The sequence below is a fragment of the Xenopus laevis genome, chromosome 6S, assembly GCF_017654675.1.
Source record: "Xenopus laevis strain J_2021 chromosome 6S, Xenopus_laevis_v10.1, whole genome shotgun sequence".
In the NCBI taxonomy this organism is placed as follows: domain Eukaryota; kingdom Metazoa; phylum Chordata; class Amphibia; order Anura; family Pipidae; genus Xenopus; species Xenopus laevis.
This window is the reverse complement of record NC_054382.1, coordinates 21041440-21061428: the sequence shown is the minus strand read 5'-3', so window position 1 is coordinate 21061428 and position 19989 is coordinate 21041440. Positions and strand designations below refer to the sequence as shown.

The window sequence follows — 19989 nt, the reverse complement described above, 5'->3', positions numbered from 1 at the left end:
GGTTTCAGAGATCCCAGTGGGTTTCGCCACCCGACGTCAAGATATTTACTTGCACGGCATTTGTTGCTGTCTCAGGTTGCGACACCCAACCCTCGCGTGCATCTCCTTAATTTAAATGGCATGAATAATTGACAGTACATTATGGCTTGGAACGTCTTATTCAAGACATCAGATTAGACCTAGCTTTCTCATAATACTCATTGATAATTATCTCTGAATTGTGAGGTAGAAGCCTTACCAGCTGTAGGCGTTGAACTTCTATTGACCAACATGCCTGCGGTCTTGAAGTGCATGCTATGCCTGCCTCTTCATAGCATTTTATCTTACATAAGGCTTTAATGAGTAAACCTCATGTTAAACATATACAGTAGCTAGTTTCATCCTTCTAATCCACTAGGTACAACCTTTGCTGAGGGGCAAGAGCAATGGAATACAGGAGGCATGTTCTAGCCTTTTAATGTGAGTTTTCTCCTCTTGTCCATATAAATGAAGTATCACCAAGCATTACTGGTTTTAAAAGTAGGAACAGAAAATAGGGTACACCAATATAATCATTCTAATTGCTTATTTTTGGAAATTCAGTGGATTTCTATTGTTTTTATATAGCTGTGAAGCAGGCACTCTAAGGGGTAAATTTATCAAAGAGTGAAGTTCCGCCACTAGAGTGAAATTCCGCATCTCTCAATTCATTTTTATGGGATTTTGAAAGGCGTATTTATCAATGGGTAAGAGTGAAAGTTCACCCTTTGATAAATATGCCTATAAAAATCCCATAGAAATGAATGGAGAGTGGTGGAATTTCACTCTAGTGGCGGAATTTCACTATTAACTTCACTCTTTGATAAATATACCCCTAAGAGACATCTCCAAACGTAGCTAAATAAATACACTTTTAATAAGTAGGATGTTAAAAATACATAGCCTGACGCATTTTGTGCTCTCAGCAAGAAACGTGTCAGGTTATGTGTGCACCAGGTCCCTCCATCATATTAAAGGTATGGGACATGTTATCCCGAGTGCTCGGGATCTGAGGGATTTTAATTTGGATCTTCATACCTTTACATTAATAAAAGACAACTTTCTGCATAACAGGTTTCTTGATAACTGATCCCGTACCTGCTTTCCACCGCCTACAAAAATCTTTAGCAGTTATGTGTCCAAGCAGAGTTTCAGCAATAGAAACGGGTACATAGAATCGATATATAGAATAGATAAAGCAGGGATCAAAAACAAAGTTTAGAATATGAATGGATGCCGTTCCTAATGTAGCCCACTGCATGAAGCCTAGCTGTCAGCTTCCCAAGCACTCACTGCCATGTGTATTGTAGCTTGAGACCTGGCCCCATTCTAAATAAGACGTGTTAATGATATCATAGAGACGGAAATGGATTGTCTCTTGAGTGTAAGGTCCCTTCTGAAAGTGACATGTTTAATGTCTCTGGAAGCCAAATGGTTTGTGCAGCACGTGTTTTATACAACATAACTTGTGCGAGGATATGAAAGCACTGTATAAATCAGATGTTCTCTGGTCATGATGTCAGTTATATGGCAAGTACCCAACAGTGGACCAAACAAGCTGATTATGTTATTTCCTTGTATTGCTTTTTGTGCTTCAATTACATTTTGTGTTGGTAGTTACTGTTGTCCGTTTTTTGTTCTTCTTTCATAACTGATGTTTTTTCTGTCTCAAACTGTTGTGTGAAAAATGTCATTGATCTTAACCGTTGTGGATTGCCATTTATGGATTAAAATTTATGTTTTATACTAACCCTTTCTCTTTAAGATGGATTTTGGATCATTACACTTGGGGAAACTGCACATAATAACATAACTCACAATTGTTTTGCTAGTAGTGAGCTGAATATTAATTATATCAAGTGTTCAGCACAGCCAGTGACTTAAGAATCTCTGATAGGGCTACATCAAGTCCCCAGGCTTCCAATTGGACAACTTGGATATAACGCCTAGGCCCACTGTTTAGTTGATATGTTAATCTAAGCTCTCAGACAATTACTTTATTTTAATATTATCAGGTCTTTTTATAGCCTATGAGTAAGTGCATCCTTTTGGCACAAAACGCTTAAGGCTATTATTCTTGTTGTAATGTTTTTTCACTGAATTAAATGATACTTTTAACTGCACCACTTAATTCTTGATGGTCCAGTTTTGTGCCAGCCTAGCAACTATGAAGTAAGAGTTTGCTGGTCTTTGTATAGGTCAGAGGAGACAATTTCTCAGACTCACCAGTATCTTAGGGAACCTTAAGGGAAAGCATAGGTAAAACATACAAAGGACATAATATTTTATTAGACGGTAGGTGAATATTTTCAGTATGTATTAGGAATACCCGGCAATGGCCCTTTGGCCTTTGGTGAACTGAAAAAGCTATCATCCTTCTGACAGCTAATGCTGATGGGCCACAGCATGGACTCCCAATGACTTTCCCTGTTGCTAATATATCTTTCTAGTCCAGCCTTCAACCTCAAGATTCAAATTTAAGGGGTGTGTAAATTAAACAATGGGACCTGCCATTTTGGACATGAACAGCCGTGCCCTATTTCCCTCAACTAACCAATGATATCCTATGTAGAGAACTACATTGTCACTAAGATGATGACACATAGATAAGCCACCATGATGTGAATGGCAATTATGAGTTAGTAGATTAGAATATTAGTATTAGGGGCAGATATTTGGTTTTCCATTTCTGACTATAGTTAGAACTAACATCAGCTGCTTTTAATCATGTTGAAAACCAAGGCTAATTTGGTTCTCTCTTTGAACAGACAGAGCACATCCCTCCTTATGATGTAGTGCCTTCCATGAGACCTGTAGTTTTAGTGGGGCCTTCCTTAAAAGGATATGAGGTAAGCCACACCAGAACTAACATCCACGTGAAATTATTTGTTAAATGTTCAACCTTATGTTTTAACCTTGATGAACTTTAACTGTAGTTGTTGAACCTTTTTATTTATGAGACTGGCTGGTCATTAGTTGTCATCTTTCTAGTTTATGGATAGATACTAGATATGGAAAAGCTTAAATCCTAATGATGTGCTAGCCATCGGCAATTTGTAAAATGACACATGCTGGTCCAATAAAGGACTATACATTGATATTTATAGATATCCTAAGAGAGTTATGGGGGCAAATTCACTAAGCGCCGAAGCGCCGAACGCTAGCGTTACTTCGCTAGCGTTTGGCATTTTCGTTACTGCGCAAATTCACTAACGAACGCTGGCGTAGATTCGCTAGTGTTACTTCGCACCCTTACGCCTGGCGAATTTTCGCTACGGACGTAACTAAGCAAATTCACTAACGCGCGCAGTGTACTGAACGCTACCTTTTACGCCAGACTTCCTTCGCCACCTCAGACCAGGCGAAGTGCAATAGAGTAGATAGGGATTGTTTCAAAAAAAGTCAAAATTTTTTCTAAGTCCGAAAAAACACTGGCGTGTTTTCTACATTATGGGTGATAGGCTGAAAAAGATCGAAAACATTTTTGGGGCTCCCCTCCTTCCCCCCTACATTTCCTGACTCATGGCAACTTACCTATACAGTGGGCACATGTGTAGGGCAAAATAACATTTTTATTTGATGTTTTGAAGGTTTTCTAGGCATTTGTAGTGCTGATACATATTCCTCCATTGAAATTTGAATTTGGCGCCGTATGCAAATTAACCTTCGCTAGCGTAACTTCGCTTCACTTAGCGAATCAACGCTAGCGCAACTTCGCAATCTTACGCTACCCCTGAATTTGCGGAGCGCTGGCGAAACTACGCCTGGAGAAGTGTGGCGAAGCGCGGCGAAGTTGCGCCTGGCACAACTACGAATCTTAGTGAATTTGCCCCACTATCCATACCCTCTGATACCTTCCAGTAAGGACACCATAACACATTAAGAGCACTGAACAAAAGTGATAATATCAACTATGATATGACTACAATTTTAGCCTCAATGACCACAGGAGCTAGGTGAAGTCAAAAGTAGAAAATAATGATGCTCTCCCATCTAAGGCAAATACAAAGGATTTAAATAATAAAGTATTGATCCATTACTACTGTGCTTGTAATAAAACCTTGCTGAATCACGCCAAGTTCCAGTGCTGATCTAGTTAAGGTCCATGAACTATGATATCTGCCAATGATGGACATCATCTAACATTTGACTCTTAGACTTAAAAAAACAAAGCCTGAGAGGTCCCTAGTATTACAGTACTTAAGTTGATAGTGTCTGATAACAACCACACTCAATAGGGCAATAATATATACAGTAATTTGACGCTTGAGAAAGATTTTTTTATACTGCTGGATCACTTGGAAACCCGCGAAGACTGTGTCCTTGTTGGATCAGTGTTAGTATTGTTTTGTCTTTCCTTTCATAAGCAAAAAAAAATATTTATGACCTTTGTAGCACTGTTTAAAGAGAGAGACAGCGAGAAAACCTTTCCAAACAATAATGGAATAGTTAGAGGCTACAAGGTTCCCTTCCCATCCTGAGACATGATGCTTGAACACACGATGATTGTAATTACTGTTAGGAATGTCTGTTGCACATATGGACAGCTATGGGGGGTATGTACAATTTGGCTGAAAGTGTTTCATGATGGCATGTGCATTGCCAGAATGTGGTTCTCTCTGTACGGTGCAATGTTTCCAATAATCAAGAATGCTGTACCAACTGGAGGTTAAATGCAACGTGCGAAGGTCACGGTTGAAATTTGCTCATGTGCCTTGCTCCATAGGCGCTCCAATAGGTTGACCATCCCTATCTTAGATTCTAAAAGCATGAAGTACTATAAATCATTTGGTTTGGTTTTTCCTCTCTTTTCAGGTGACAGATATGATGCAAAAAGCATTATTTGATTTTTTAAAACACAGATTTGAAGGAAGGTGAGTGCCAAAAAGAACTTTCTTTGTGTGTTATGATTGAAAATAATGGTGGAAATTTCTATATATTATTTTCATCTAATAATAATATTCAGGTTTGTTGCTTTGCTGTTTGAAACGAGGTTTCAGAATTGTTTGTTTTCAAACAGTAGACCAGTGAATGCTGTATGCTGATTGGCAGCTGTGTGCTACTTGAATTTTGGCAAGCTTTTTCGTTTAGACGTGGATAGGTTTGTGCTGAAGACCATTCATCTGAATAGTCTCCATTTTCTAGAAACCATAATTGTCTCCTCATTTATTTTTTTGTAACCTGTTTTGACATTTGGAGGTCTATTTATTATAACTCGACTTTTTATCAATCAAAAAAATCAAAATCTCCTCAACCCGAATCCCCTTAATTTACCAAATTATTCTCATTCAACATGCAACAAATCAAACCGTGTGACTTTTTCAAATTGACACTTGACTTTTTCGAGTTCACGGCCGAAAAACTCAAATTTTTCGGAGTATCGTAAGAAAGCCAGTGCAAACAGCCTGAAAATATTGAGAATCCTGAAGGTAAAAAAATGTTCCAATTGTTAAAGGGCATGTAAAGGCAAAAAAATAAAATCCCATTTTTACTTTCTTTAATGAAAAAGAAACCTATCTCCTTACGCCTTACTTCCCAGCCATGCAGAACTCAAGCAGCTTTGTTTGTTTCCCTGTAGAGCAGTTGGCGACTGTGTAGAGATTTGTATTGGATTTTATTTTGGCTTTACAATCCCTTTACTGTTTACAACTCCAGCTGCAGGGAAAAAGATCATGGAGCCAAATTTCAACAGATAAACTTTCTATTTGGAGGATTATTTTGCAACAGCCACTGGTTCTGCAGATTTGGAGAAAGTTTGTATCAAACAATACAAAAACTATAAAATTCACATTAGATTACATGACAACACAGGACCCAGTGCAGTCTGTATATTCTGATTATTAATCAGTCTTACTGTATTGGCTTCTGGCAGATTTTATTTGACTTGTGCTGTTTTGATAATTTATGACGATCCCTAAGCAGCCCAGACCACACTGAGCATGTGCACAGTCTTGGTCTTGCAAAGATGTTTAACAAAGTTACAAGATGGTTACCCCCTGTGGCCAACTTAAATCGTTTGTTTGATTAGGCTTGTGGTGCAGTAAGTTAATGTTTATGTTTAGTATACAAAATACAGCATTTCTAGCATTATTCTATTTTAGACTTGACTTCACCTTTAAAGGAACTATCTGTCATTAACTTCTACATGATTAGAAGTCCATGGGACCATCTGCCATTGACTTCTTAATTTACCAATAATTATTATAAAAAAATCGGTGCTAGAAAAAGTTGAGACAAATCAAACTGTGTGACTTTGAAATTGACACTCGAATTGTAAGACTTTTTCGAGTTGTTTTCTCTTGTCGGATTATCGAGAGAAAACCAGCGCAAACAGCGAATAACTATTGAGAATCCTGAAGGTAAAAAATTTTTTCCAATTGTTAAAGGGACCACCTGCCATTGACTTCTCCATGATTTCATTTAGGGATGCACCGAATCCAGGATTTAGTTCTGGATTTGGCCAGGATTCGGCCTTTTTCAGCAGGATTTGGATTCGGCCGAATCCTTCTGTCTGGCCAAACCGAATCCTAATTTGCATATGCAAATTAGGGGTGGAGAGGGAAAGCGCGTGACTTTTTGTCAAAAAACAAGGAAATAAAATATGTTTTCCCCTTTCCACCCCTAATTTTCATATGCAAATTAGGATTCGGTGCGGTATTCGGCCAAATCCTTCGTTAAGCATTCGGGGGTTCGACCGAATCCAAAATAGTGGATTCGGTGCATCCCTAATTTAATTCTACATGATTTCAATAGGTTTTAGCTGGAGTATTTTCTGATTCAAATTTTTAGCAACTTCACAAGCATAAAAAAATCTTGAAAAATTCGAGTTTATTTTTTTCCACTAAAAATGAGTTTTTCCCCTTTAAAACCTCAACCAAAAAATGTGAGGTTTAATAAATAGGCCCCTAAATTTCAGAGTCAATGAAGAAGCAAGGCACCACGCTCACACACACACAGACATAGACACAGAAAAGTGCAGATTGATTACAGGAAACTTTAAGGTTGTTCACATTTTTTCCACTGCTTAATGAACATTCCCTAAAGATTTGGCATTCCTGTAGTGTTCTGAACAAGTGCTTGTGCTGCTCTGGAGTACATCAGGTAGAATGCATCTGAAAGGTCGCCGTGGGAAAGAGAACTGGCTACTTAAACAAATGTTAGTATTCCATCCTCCTGCAACTGTCAATTAGATCTCGCCTTTAAAAATGAAGTGGTTCCTTCAGTGGCTCAGGGACTTGTATAAATTGGAATATATCAAAAGGCTTGGATGAAACCGATGTGACCAAGCATTAGATTACAAAATCTGCAGAGACGAAATCAGATTCCATTAAGTGTTGCTTTGAAGGGAAGTGGAAAGAATTTCTTCTTTACATTATAAAGTATGGGCCTTTGCCGGCCTCAATGTGAGCTCTCAGTGCAACTTTATTCAGTGTTCTGACTTCCCTGTATTCATCTCTTTGCAGAATATCCATCACCCGAGTCACGGCGGACATCTCGCTAGCCAAACGCTCTGTGTTAAATAACCCCAGTAAACATGCGATCATAGAAAGGTCTAATACAAGATCAAGCTTTGGTAAGACCAATAAGACCCCAATAAGAACATGATTTTCCTATTAACCCATTCCATGGAAATTTCCACTGCCACCCACCTTAGTGCTATTGTTACAGTGGAGAATGCAAGTATTGGAGATACCTTATTTGTGTTGCTTGGAGAATGAAAGGTCAGGCTGCTCTGCCATAGTACCCTAGGATCTCATGGAGAGCACAGGCCCCAGTCTGGAAAAATTCCAATTAGCATTTTCTTGTTTTCTCTATAAGCCTATCTGGTACTTAAAGGGGATGTAAAGGAAAAAAAATCAAATTTTTACTGTTATTAAGGAAAAATAAATCTATCTCAATATACTTTAAATAAAAAATGTGAAACCTGACTGTATGCAGTGAAATTCCCCCTTTGTTTTACTTGCTCTGACTGCTGTGGATAGGAAACTTCAGACAGTCCCTAACTGCTCTGCAGGGAAACAATCATACTTTCAAATGGCAGGGGGGATCCCCCCACCTTACTTCCCAGAACTTGAGCAGCTTTGTTTGTTTCCCTGTAGAGCAGCCAGCGACTGTGTAGCGATTTGTATCCGCAGAGCCAGTGTAGTCTGTATATTCTGATTATTAATCAGTCTTGCTGTATCAGCTTCTGGCAGATATTATTTGACTTGTGCTGTTTTGATAATTTATGACGATTTTCTAAGCTTGATCTCCAAAATAAAGCCCATACCACAATGAGCATGTGCAGGGTCTTGGTCTTGCAAAGATGTTTAACAAAGTTACAAGATGATAACCCCCTGCGGCCAACTTTGAAAACATAAATCATAAATTTGTTTTATTAGGCTTCTGGTGCAGTAAGTTCATGTTTATGTTTAGCGGCCTGGGGTTCTTCTAGCGAACACCACAGAGAGATCCTCTTCTTGCTTCTTCCGGGTCTTCTCGTGGCTGCCCATGCTCAGAAGAGCGAAAAGCCGAACTTTAACGAGAAAGCCAGCTATTTTCACTTGGGGGTTCCTAACTTTTGGCACCCAATTGTAAAATGGTATTCCTTCTCCTTTAAAGGAGAGCTAAAGCCTAATTTAAGAAGTACATCAATATGGTGTACATTATGTTTTGGGCTTGTGTACTAGTCCAAAGCAACCACAGCCCTTTAGCCGTAAACGTCTCCAAAGATGCCCCAGTAGCTCCCAATCTTCTTTTCTGCTGATTCACTGCACATGCTCTGTGCTGCTGTCACTTACTGAGCTTAGGGACTCACTCACAATATACAGTACACATAGAATAGAAATGTCACAATATAAGGCTGATTAGTAATTATTAGAGATAATTACTACATGGCAGCACAGAAACCAGTGCAATTAGCATCAGAATTTAATAATCAGCCCTGTAGCATCAGCTTATATTACAGGACAACCTCATTTTCTGCTGGATAATTAGTGACGACCCCTAAGCTTAGCTTCTCAATAGCTGCTCAGAGCCCACTGAGCATGTGAGTGTCACAGACACTTTCCAAGATGGTCACCTCCATGTGACAAGTTTGAAGTCCTGGGTCATTGCTGCTATTGAAATGCTGAAACTTTAGGCTGGGGCAATAAATTCAGTATATAAAATATGGCATTTTAGCCACATTCAATCATCAGCAATTAGATTTCAACAGTCATCTAAAAGTTAGAAAACAAAGCATTTGATTGGCTGTTATAATGAGCAATATCACTGGTGAGGATTTGGGTGATGATTGGGGTGAATGCATAGGGAGGGACTTGCACTGAGTTAAATGGGTGAAAGCTAGTTGCTGTTCTAAATGGGAGATTAAAACTGGACGTTCAATGTTTGATATATCATCCCCTGTCCTTGTATCGAGTGTTTAAGAGAAGATGGGAAATGAATTCTGTTTATGAAACACAACATGTCAGATCCCATAAATCCACAAATTGTGTAAAAATAGCCTCGCTTTCTTTATTACAAAGTAACCATTATCATTTCATCAGATTCTCCATATTTGCTATATGTTATCTATACAATAATGTATGGTCCCCAATACCTCGCTCGTGTTTTGATCCATTTATTTTCCCCTCCTTTTTCCCCACAACGTTTTTGGTTTATTCCATTCTTCTCTTTACTAATGCCATACCATCACAGATGCATTGGGTATGTAATCCATTCCGTTGCCGTGTGCTTGACGTGTTTTTTTGTTCTGTGTTTGTGAAGTGACCAATAGAAGTACTATATGCTATAAAGACAGCCCGTATCACTGAGTATTCTTCCCTGTATATTTTCTTCTGCCAGGTCCCTATATTTTTTTTTTCTTCGTGTTTTATGAACACTGGAATTGATGGGTGTTGGTCATCAGCACTGATCAATAGTTATAATTGAATAATACATTTTCAAGATAAATATGGCCAACACACGTGCAGATATTGGCGATTAATTCAGCTTGTCTTGGTGGAAACTGGTGCTTAAATATTTTTTTATTTATCAGTAATATCTTTTTTGCGCTCTGTGCTGCCTAATTGACCACTGGCATGGTCCAAGCATGAGGTCCTACAGCTTTTCAGCCATGGCTGCTGTTACAGTAATATCACAGATACTACACGGTCATGTGTAAATAGTACCTCCAGCCTATCAGGTTGTTACCTTTCATGCCAACTGAACCAGCAGCAATGGTTAAAGCAGTGATGGAGCTCAGGTTTATTTAGTGATGAACTATTTCCTCTCTATACCTGTATCTGAGTCATTTGAGAGTAGTGATGAGCGAATCTGTCCCGTTCCACTTCACCGCAAACTTTGCAAAACTGTGAAAAAAATTGAACGCATTGAAGTCAATGGGCGTTTTTACATGTGACTTATTTTTCTACGCAAGATTCAATGAGTGTTATAACTTTTTTGTCCTAATGAATTAAAGTCAATGAGTTTTTTTTCTTAAATGTGTTAATGTCAGAGGGTGTTTTTTCTTATAAAACATAGAGGTAGAAGGCGCACACTCCCCAATAGAAAATCAAAAACTAACAAAAGTAAACATAAGCGAGGTGCTAAACCTCCAGGACACTACCCATCTGTAGTTTCCAAAAAATCATGCATTAAAATCAAAAAAGAGGAAAGCACACTCTATAATTAAATAAAAACGAATTTTATTGCATGCTAGTTACCCCACATGGCAACAGCATGTCGCCCTACGCGTTTCGACCTATAGAGGTCTTCATCAGGGCCACAAAAATCAAAAAAAAGGCAGCCTGCATGCAATAAAATTCGTTTTTATTTAATTATAGAGTGTGCTTTCCTCTTTTTTGTTGTTTTTTCTTATGGCAACTTTTTTGTCCAAATGCATAAGTCAATGGGTGTTTATTCTTATGGCGACTTTTCTGTCCTAATGCATTAAAGTCAATGGGCGTTTATTCTTATAGCGATTTTGTTGTTTGTCCAAATGCATTAAAGGGATCCTGTCATCGGAAAACATGTTTTTTTCAAAACGCATCAGTTAATTGTGCTACTCCAGCAGAATTCTGCACTGAATCCATTTCTCAAAAGAGCAAACAGATTTTTTTATATTCAATTTTGAAATCTGACATGGGGCTAGACATTTTGTCAATTTCCCAGCTGCCCCTGGTCATGTGACTTGTGCCTGCACTTTAGGAGAGAAATGCTTTCTGGCAGGCTGCTGTTTTTCCTTCTCAATGTAACTGAATGTGTCTCAGTGGGACATGGGTTTTTACTATTGAGTGTTTTTCTTAGATCTACCAGGCAGCTGTTATCTTGTGTTAGGGAGCTGCTATCTGGTTACCTTCCCATTGTTCTTTTGTTTGGCTGCTGGGGGGGGAAAGGGTGGGGGGGTGATATCACTCCAACTTGCAGTACAGCAGTAAAGAGTGATTGAAGTTTATCAGAGCACAAGTCACATGACTTGGGGCAGCTGGGAAATTGACAATATGTCTAGCCCCATGTCAGATTTCAAAATTGAATATAAAAAAATATGTTTGCTCTTTTGAAAAATGGATTTCAGTACAGAATTCTGCTGGAGCAGCACTATTAACATATGCATTTTAAGAAAAAAAATTTTTTCCCATGACAGTATCCCTTTAAAATCAATGGCCATTTTTTCTTATGGACATTTTTCTCTGCAAATTTTTCCTGCAATTTCATGAAAATATTCGCACATTGCGAAAGTCACAATTTTGCCGCGAATCCATGGCTGGCGAATACATTTGCTCATCACTATTTGAGAGTTGTTGCTACTGAAATTTAAAAGACAATCTTGACAACAGTCCCTTCCTCATCGGATTTAATTACTGTATCCAATACACAGTTGCACACCCGTCTGCAACAAGCAATGGACACGGACAGGGCTCCAATCAGGAAATCGCTGATGAGAAGGGGCTGTGGTTTGGGGCAGATTTGGGTGGAGTTTGAGGGGATTGAGGCTGTAGGTATATAATGTATATATATTTACATTTATATATTTACATTGAGTTAGTCCTTCCCCTGCAGAAACTCAAACAGTTTGACATAGTAACACGGGCAGAAAAGTAACAGGCAAAGTATAACTGAATGTAAGAGTTTCTATTTTTCACCCCCAGCTGAAGTTCAAAGTGAAATTGAGCGCATCTTTGAGCTAGCGAGGACGTTGCAGCTTGTTGTTCTGGATGCGGATACTATCAACCATCCAACTCAACTCGGCAAAACCTCCCTCGCCCCCATCATAGTCTTTGTGAAAATTTCCTCTCCAAAGGTAAAAATTATTTAATATGCTAAATATTGCTCAGTCTTCACACCTGGATTTGCTCCTATGCCTCCAATTACTAAGACAACGGCATATAATGTACTACATGTACTGCATGGGATATATCTATTGAGATCTGTGGTCATTTTCATTCTTGACTTTTGTAAAATCCTATTTAAATCAAGCTCCCAGAAACCCCTGCTTCCCTGCATGGTTCCGCTTTTCCGCTGCTTTCCACTGGTAGTTAGTTTGCTGCTGGGATCCAAAATGTCCTGGAAAATTCAATATGAGCTTCAGCATACTGAAGTAAGAAATGTTCTAAATACAATCAATTAAAAATTCTGCATTGTTTCTGAAAAAATCAAGTTTATCTTCACTATTTCGCTCTCAGCATCTGTTTCTCTTAATTCTGTCTTCATGCAGCAGTTGGGTGTCAGATGAATGATCCAATATATCTTATAGGGGGGGCTTCCTTTCCTAGCAGATGTATTAGAGCTCACTCAAATAACTGATTCGAGTAAAAACACAAATCCTGCCTGTAGAGAGACATGATCTCTGGTGATTTTAATAAAGTGAGCTCTAATATATATTCTAGGCAAAAGGAACCCCCCTATAAGATATATCGGATCATTCATCTGACACCCAACTCCTGAATGAAGAGAGAATGAAGAGAAACAGATGCTGAGAGAGGAATAGTGAAGACAAATCAGTATGCTGAAGCTTATATTAAATTTTTATTTTCAAGATAATTCCCCTTTAAAATGAGTTTGTTTTTTGGGGGGGTCTTGATGGCACTAAAATATGCGGGTTTTAAAAACGTCATTTTAAAATTTGTTATTTTACTAAAATATCATATATCTGCTCTAAATGCTTTTCTGCTTACGCTTTGTAGCCCTCTTTTTAGGGCAGAGACAAATAAATCTCCTCTTCTTCGGGGCGACTAATCTCCCTGAACTGTTTCCCGCGGCTAGAATCTAAATCGCCGTCGGGATGGCATCGAAGCGATTCGTTTTCTGAAGTCGCCCGAAGTTTCCTCGTGAGGCGACTTTGGAAAACGATTTGCACCGATTGCCATCCCACCGGCAATTTACATTCTAGCCGGTGGGAGGCAGTTCGGGAGATTAGTCGCCCCGAAGAAGTGGAGATTTGTCGCTGGGAGACTAATCTCCAGAATCTGAGCATGTCTCTACCCTTAAATGTGATGGATTTAATTTAGCAGAGAACTGAATTTTTTTTGCAGTGCAATAGGAATGTGGTCTGGTTTCCAGAGATCCATTATTCAGAAAGCTCTGAAGTAAACCAATTGTTGAAGTAACATCAAGAGATGGGAAGACATTTTAGGGGGTTGTTTACAAATGACTAAGGAACTAAGGGGCAGCCATTCTTTGCACCCTGTGTCTGCTGATGGCTCGCCCTGCGTTTCTCTAGAATACAACAACGTTAACTGCAGGCAGAACTTTATTCATGTACAAATCATTGGTCTTTGCATTGAATACTTAAGAGGCAAGCACCTGTGTCAGGATCTCTGGATGTTCATCTATGGGGCAGGCATGATTTTGCACTTTGCACCCTGTCCCATGCTTGAAATATGGCCCTTCAAAAGACACACTTCCCTGGCATTCTGGATAATAGATCTCATACCTGTACTACAATAACCCGGTAAAGAGTTGAAGGAAGTTTGCTCATTTAGGGCAGAGACACACGCTCAGATTTGGGGAGATATAGTCGCCCGGTGATGAATCGCGACTAATCTTCCCGAACTGCCTCCCGCCGGCAAGTAACTAAATCGCCGGTGGGATGGCACTCGGAGCACAACATTTTCCGAAGTCATCCGGAGTTTCCTCTTGAGGCAACTTCGGAAAACGAAGAGCACTGTTTGCCAACCCTGCTGGCGATTTAAATTCTAGTCGGCAGGAGGCAGTTCGAGGAGATTAGTGGCCCCAATGAAAAAGAGATTTGTCGCTGGCGACTAATCTCCTGAATCGTAGTGTTTGTCTTTGCCCTTAGTGTATTTTTTACCTTTCATTTATACTGCTGAGTGGGGTTGGTTACAGAATACTGATCAGGAGATATTCTATGATAAGATCTCTGTGTCCTGCACAACTAAAAGCTGGTTTAACTCAGATCCAGTCCATTCACCTTGTGCTGCATTTCATTTATTCTGCAGGTTTTACAAAGGTTAATAAAGTCAAGAGGAAAATCGCAGGCTAAGCATCTTAATGTCCAAATGGTGGCAGCCGATAAGCTTGCTCAGTGCCCTCCGGTAACTAAACCTAAAGTACTTAAGTTTATTTGTCTTCACGTTCTCACTCGCTCTCTCTGTGCTGAAACATAAAGGGGAACATTGACAGTAATTCATGTTGAGCAGGATGTAGACATTAGATATTTTGCATTTGGTCTCCTGTCTCTCTTCTAAAATAAAGAGGAGTTATCTGATGTTTCTCTGGCCTGTCCTAAGCAAAGCAATATCACATGACTTTCTTTTTCTCGCTAAATTCATTTCTGGTCAGTCTAAATGAACAGCAGGCAGTGCTTTTGTTTCGAATGCATTTTATGAGAAGTTTAAAAATGTCTAATCTCTTGAATACTAAAAAAAATAAACAGCTCATTGAGTAATTTTACATTTATCTCACAGTGTATAGACAAAGACTAGAAGGTAAGTGTCTTAAAGTAGGAGAAAATGGTGTACCCGTGCCAAATGATTCGGTACATCAAATATGTTCAACCCAAATTACATAAGCACCATGGGCTTCAGACCAGAGCTTTTGGGGAGATACAAAAACATACTTCCACATTCCTGAATACACGTTTGGGTTTGTGTGTTAGTAGTATCTCAGTTTTGTAGCCTAAACGTACACTTTCAATTTCCAGGAAATGTTTGACGTCATTCTGGATGAAAACCAGCTTGAAGATGCATGTGAGCACCTGGCCGACTACCTGGAAGCCTACTGGAAGTCAACCCATCCTCCAAGCAGCAATTCTACTGATGTGCTTCTCTCCCGCACACTCACCACAGCAACACTCCCCATAACCCCATCATCACCCTCCAACACACAGGTACTGGGCTTTTATCAATAGAGTGTGGCCACAGTGATTTTCAGCACATGCTCCAAAAGATATATGATAGAGTCCATCTAATATTACTGAAAAAGTGCTTGGAAAAAATAATTTCAGCCCTTAAAGTTACTAGGCCACACACTGCCATCTCACATGGACTTATGATAGTAGCACCCTTGCCCTCAGTCTAAGTCCAGGGTCAGTCTGGCCAGCCAGACTAGTTCCCAATCCTGTTAGGCCCTGCCACCAGTCCACAATCCAGTCACCAGCACTCAACTTTGGATTGAAAGAAAAGACGGACATCTTTATTTTTTTCCCCCTATGTAGGTAGTGTGGAGGCCATACCCTTTATATCTGTATTATATGATACATTTATAATAGGGAATGTTGCTTGCTAAATGATAGGAGTATGTCATTATATTGAAAATAGCTAACTTGCATTGCCAGGGGGTGCGCGCTATTGTTTATGCGTAATAAACTATTGGGGCTGTAAAACATCAAAATCCACCTCTTCTGGAGGAATGATTTTCCCAGGCCAAAGATGGATAAGAAAGCCTTAGTGAACAGTCAGATATTGGGGGAGCAGCAATTAACACATATGCCGTCTCCCTGTACTATTTGATGCACCTTGAAGTTGTATTTACCATCTATGCTGTAACTTGTTCATTTGACAAAGCAACAGATATACTTAATTTTATATAACATCAGGAGATTGTTCTCATACAATCACTTGTATTAGTAGTTATATTATACTGCTAAATCTATACAGCAGTAACTGAAGCATATATTACAACACCCTGTAGGTACGGCATAGCAAACAGAGTGGGGTCAGCGGGGGGCCGGGTGGTGGGCCCTTGATTTGGGTATCCAGTGGGCCTAAGTCTCATAGTAAATGAAGCTGAAAAAGAGACACGTTATCAGTGAAACTCACCTAGTTGATCCAGAGGAAGGTGAAAAACCCCATCCAACCAGTGGACCCCGGTTACCCCAGTACAACTATGTTTCAGTCTCATAGTAGATGATGTTGAAAAAGAGACCCATTTTCTTCAGTGAAACCTACTTAGTTGATCCAGAGGAAGGTGAAAAAACAATCTAGGTCGTGGGCACTGGGTCTCATAATAGATGAGGTTAAAAAAGAGACAGACGTTCATCAGTGAAACCCACCTAGTTAATCCAGGCAAAGGTGAAAAAATCCATCTCAAGCCTCTCTAATTTGTCTCAGAATGGGGAAAAATTCCTTCCTTGCTCCAAGATGTCGATTGGACGAGTCCCTGGATCAACTTTGGACTGGGAGTTTGTTTCAGTAATCTATTCATGTCCACCTAATTGAGAGTAGGATATTAACAGATGAGGTGGCTCTAGAGGTCTGCCAGTGAGATGTTTGCTCTGGGGCTGCTGGTGCCTTAAAATAACCCTGATCCTAAATTATCTGATGTGTTGTTCTCAATGCTGGTGGAGAAAGCTTACCCAAGACTACAAGAGTGGTTGTTGTCTAGATATTAGAAGCCTAATATATGTTTTAATTTCTTTGCAAGCAGAGTTCCCAAGGTGACCAGAAGAATCAGAATTCAGCACCAGAAAGAACTGGCTCGGTTGAGGAAGACACAAGTGCTGAACCCACTAAGAAGTTCCAACATCGCTCTTCCTCCTCTGCGCAGCACCACAATCACCGCAGTGGCGTGAGCCGAGGGCTTTCCAGGCAGGACACATTAGATAACGAAACCCAAGCGAACAGAGATTCCGTTTACCTAGATCCAAAGGAGGATTTTGCTTCTGAGCATGACGCCCCCCCAGATTCACACAGGGAACATAACCATCGGGACGAGACACATGCAGTTAGTGAACATAGACACAAAGAGAGCCGGCTTCGGCCCAATGAACCGGACAGGGAACAAGACCACAATGAATGCAACAAACCCCGCAGCCGTCATAAATCAAGGGATCGGCACTGCGAAAAGGATGGAGAAGTTCCTAGGAAACGAAACGAGACGGAATGGAACAGGGATGTGTATGTCCGCCAGTAATGTTGCTTGCTAGACACCTTTTAATGTGATTTTCCCATTCTTGTAACGCATCATTGGCTCCTTGTCGCAGAACATAAGCGTCTGCCATGTCATCTGTATTTGGATTCCGGTTGCCTGTTCAGCAACGACATAGACTTTTATATTTTTGCTAGTATTTTAATTTTCCAATTGCCCTGGTGTGACTGCGACTCTGCAGACCATGCATTTTAGCTGTGTCTGTGGCTAACATGTCTAAGCTGCCTGTCCTTCTTAAAGAGATGCTGCTCTTCTAAAGCAAGGCGTGGGGTGGCGTTATCTTATCCTTGTCTGGCGGGGACACATTTAAAACCTATGTGTGATCACTGCAAAGGTTTTCTTCTGTTTATGTTCAGTATCAAAGTAGATACGTCACATTTCTTGTTGCATTCTCAGCCGTAGCCACTTGGTATGAATTTTGATTTCCGTATTTTAAGGCCCAATTTTTTTTTTTTTAATCGTCTCCTCCCTTTTTTATTTTAATTTGAAACAGAGCTAATATTGCCTTACTCTTCTCATGTCAATACATTATCAGTCATTTTCTATGTCTTGTAACCAGAGTTTATTTGTCCTTTCCCCCCTCATTCCTGCATGTTTTCTACACAGTTGTACATGCTCCATATAAATCATTGGTGACTGGAACTAACTTGGGGAAACAATAACATATAGGACTATTTGAATTAAATTCATATTAATATATTAAATTCATTAGCCTCTTCTCAGCTAGAAATGTGCCTGGCAGCAGAGGTCCATTTGTCTTTAGATACCATGATCCGATGTAGTGTTAAGTATTATACGTAATCTATTTTCTTGCAGAACCATTGTTGGAATAAAATGGGACTAACCCAACGTGCGAGGTAAGCATGCAGATGATAAATCCTTATATTTGTATTCTATTTTTGTGCAAATCGTTTTTGAGTCACTTTGAAGAGAGTCATTATGTTTTGCACTGGAAAACAACTGTTAGTACAGCCGTGCATTTGGTGCATAAAATGCTTGAAAAATACAGAATTTCCTGTGGATATGCACAAACTCCTAAATTGGTCATGAATATATGTAAATATAGAAATATATCTATATATTTATAGCTGTGATATTTAAATGCACCTTCGATAGTATAAGAGAAATTAATACCAAGAACTGTACAAAGCTGGGCAGGAGAGGGCAAGTCGCCCGTTTCATTAAGTTGAAATTTGATATAATAAAGGGTGAGGCTTGCTTAGGCAAATATCATAGTTTGTAGAGTTAAAAAATCCTAAATTATTCCTGAATTTGAAAGTAGCTAGTAGCAGAATGTGCAGCCCAGCAATAAGCAGTGCTGTCATGTGTGTGTGTGTCCTGGGTTTTGGCTGAACAAGGAACATAACCAGGATAGAAAGTCTACAATACTGAGTCCACATTTCCATGCACGGCAGTCTTCATTGGAACATAGGTTCTGCTGCAATGCAGTGTGTTCAAGAATGGTGGCATTGCTAGAGTTCCTAGCCCAATAAGCCCCAGCCTTGGACACAAAGGCAATATAGTCTTGAATTTTGCCAAAGTTTCCTTTGGAGAAGAAATACCACCCAGGGTACTTTCTAGCACATTACTGCCATGTTTTTTCCTTCTGCCAGATAGTCCATGCATCTATTCAGGATGGCACAAGGGATATCCAGAAGAAGAGAAGCGTGAAGCTCTGTTAGAAAGTACCCTCTACCAATAGGAAGGTTATGGTCAAATGACAATAGCACCCACCAATGATAATGAGTTCCCTTCTCCTTCTATACATTCTCAAAGTAGCTGGTGGTGTGGCAGTTTAATTTCAAGTAGGTGCCATTACTGTCCTAACATTTCAGGTTACTAATTATGGTGACTGGTGGGAAGTCTTAACAAATTGACACCCCTTTGGGTTTCATTGTCCTTTATTAGATTACACTGAAATTGCAATTAAGAGGTGGCAATTTGTTTGACACCACTACCACAGTCCCAAACCCCAAAACTCAAATCGAATTGCAATTGAGTTTTCCTACAGAAAAAAACCTGTGACTTTTGCACATCAAATTTTTTTGACGGGCAACATTTATTTTCTCCCATTGAAGTCTATGGGGGGTAATTTTTAAAGCGAAACTTGGCAAATATTTGGCTCATCACTACTATTAACAATTTAAAATAGTTCAACGGACCTCTGCCATTGACTTCTACATGAACTCGGCAGGTTTTAGGTGGTGAAGCATCGAATTAGAACTGTTTCCAAGGCCAAGGTGTGATATATCTCACATTCAAATTGGTTGTTATAAATTCGAATTTGTGAGTTTTTTCCAAAAAAAAATTAGAAAATTTGAATTTACCATTCAAACCTAAGTAAATCTGCCCCTTACTGTCTACCCCACTCGTGTGATCTTCTTCTTCTTATAAAACTGTGCCACCCCAAGGTACTTTCTGAGTGCAATCTCTGTGCATCCATTAGGGCACAATGACTGCAGCAATGACTAGAGAATGAGCCTTCTAGAACATATCTAGATTTACTGCTATGAAGCATAAAGGTGAAGGAAACTCTAAAGCATTGAGTTGTGCCAACTTGCTAGGCAGCCCCACAGCAACTAAAATGACCATATACCCCAGGCCTGTGCTCTTCTTTTTAAC

General features: G+C 39.6%; 1 protein-coding gene across 10 annotated transcripts in view; it reads left to right on the top strand.

Moving 5' to 3' along the window:
• Nucleotides 1–19557, top strand: part of cacnb2.S (calcium channel, voltage-dependent, beta 2 subunit S homeolog) — a 186561-nt gene extending 167004 nt beyond the window's left edge. For 7 of the 10 annotated variants that reach the window (XM_041567433.1, XM_041567429.1, XM_041567435.1 and 4 more), the window contains 7 exons: nt 2787–2867; nt 4834–4892; nt 7482–7591; nt 12129–12280; nt 14439–14534; nt 15143–15328; nt 16864–19557. In XM_041567433.1, the coding sequence (XP_041423367.1) occupies nt 2787–2867; nt 4834–4892; nt 7482–7591; nt 12129–12280; nt 14439–14534; nt 15143–15328; nt 16864–17352 (1173 nt within the window). In that variant the 3' untranslated portion in view covers nt 17353–19557. The remainder of the gene's footprint in view (nt 1–2786; nt 2868–4833; nt 4893–7481; nt 7592–12128; nt 12281–14438; nt 14535–15142; nt 15329–16863) is intronic. The other 3 variants (XM_041567434.1, XM_041567430.1, XM_018269120.2) reach the window with 1 other exon arrangement.
• The last annotated feature ends 432 nt before the right edge of the window (nt 19558–19989 follow it).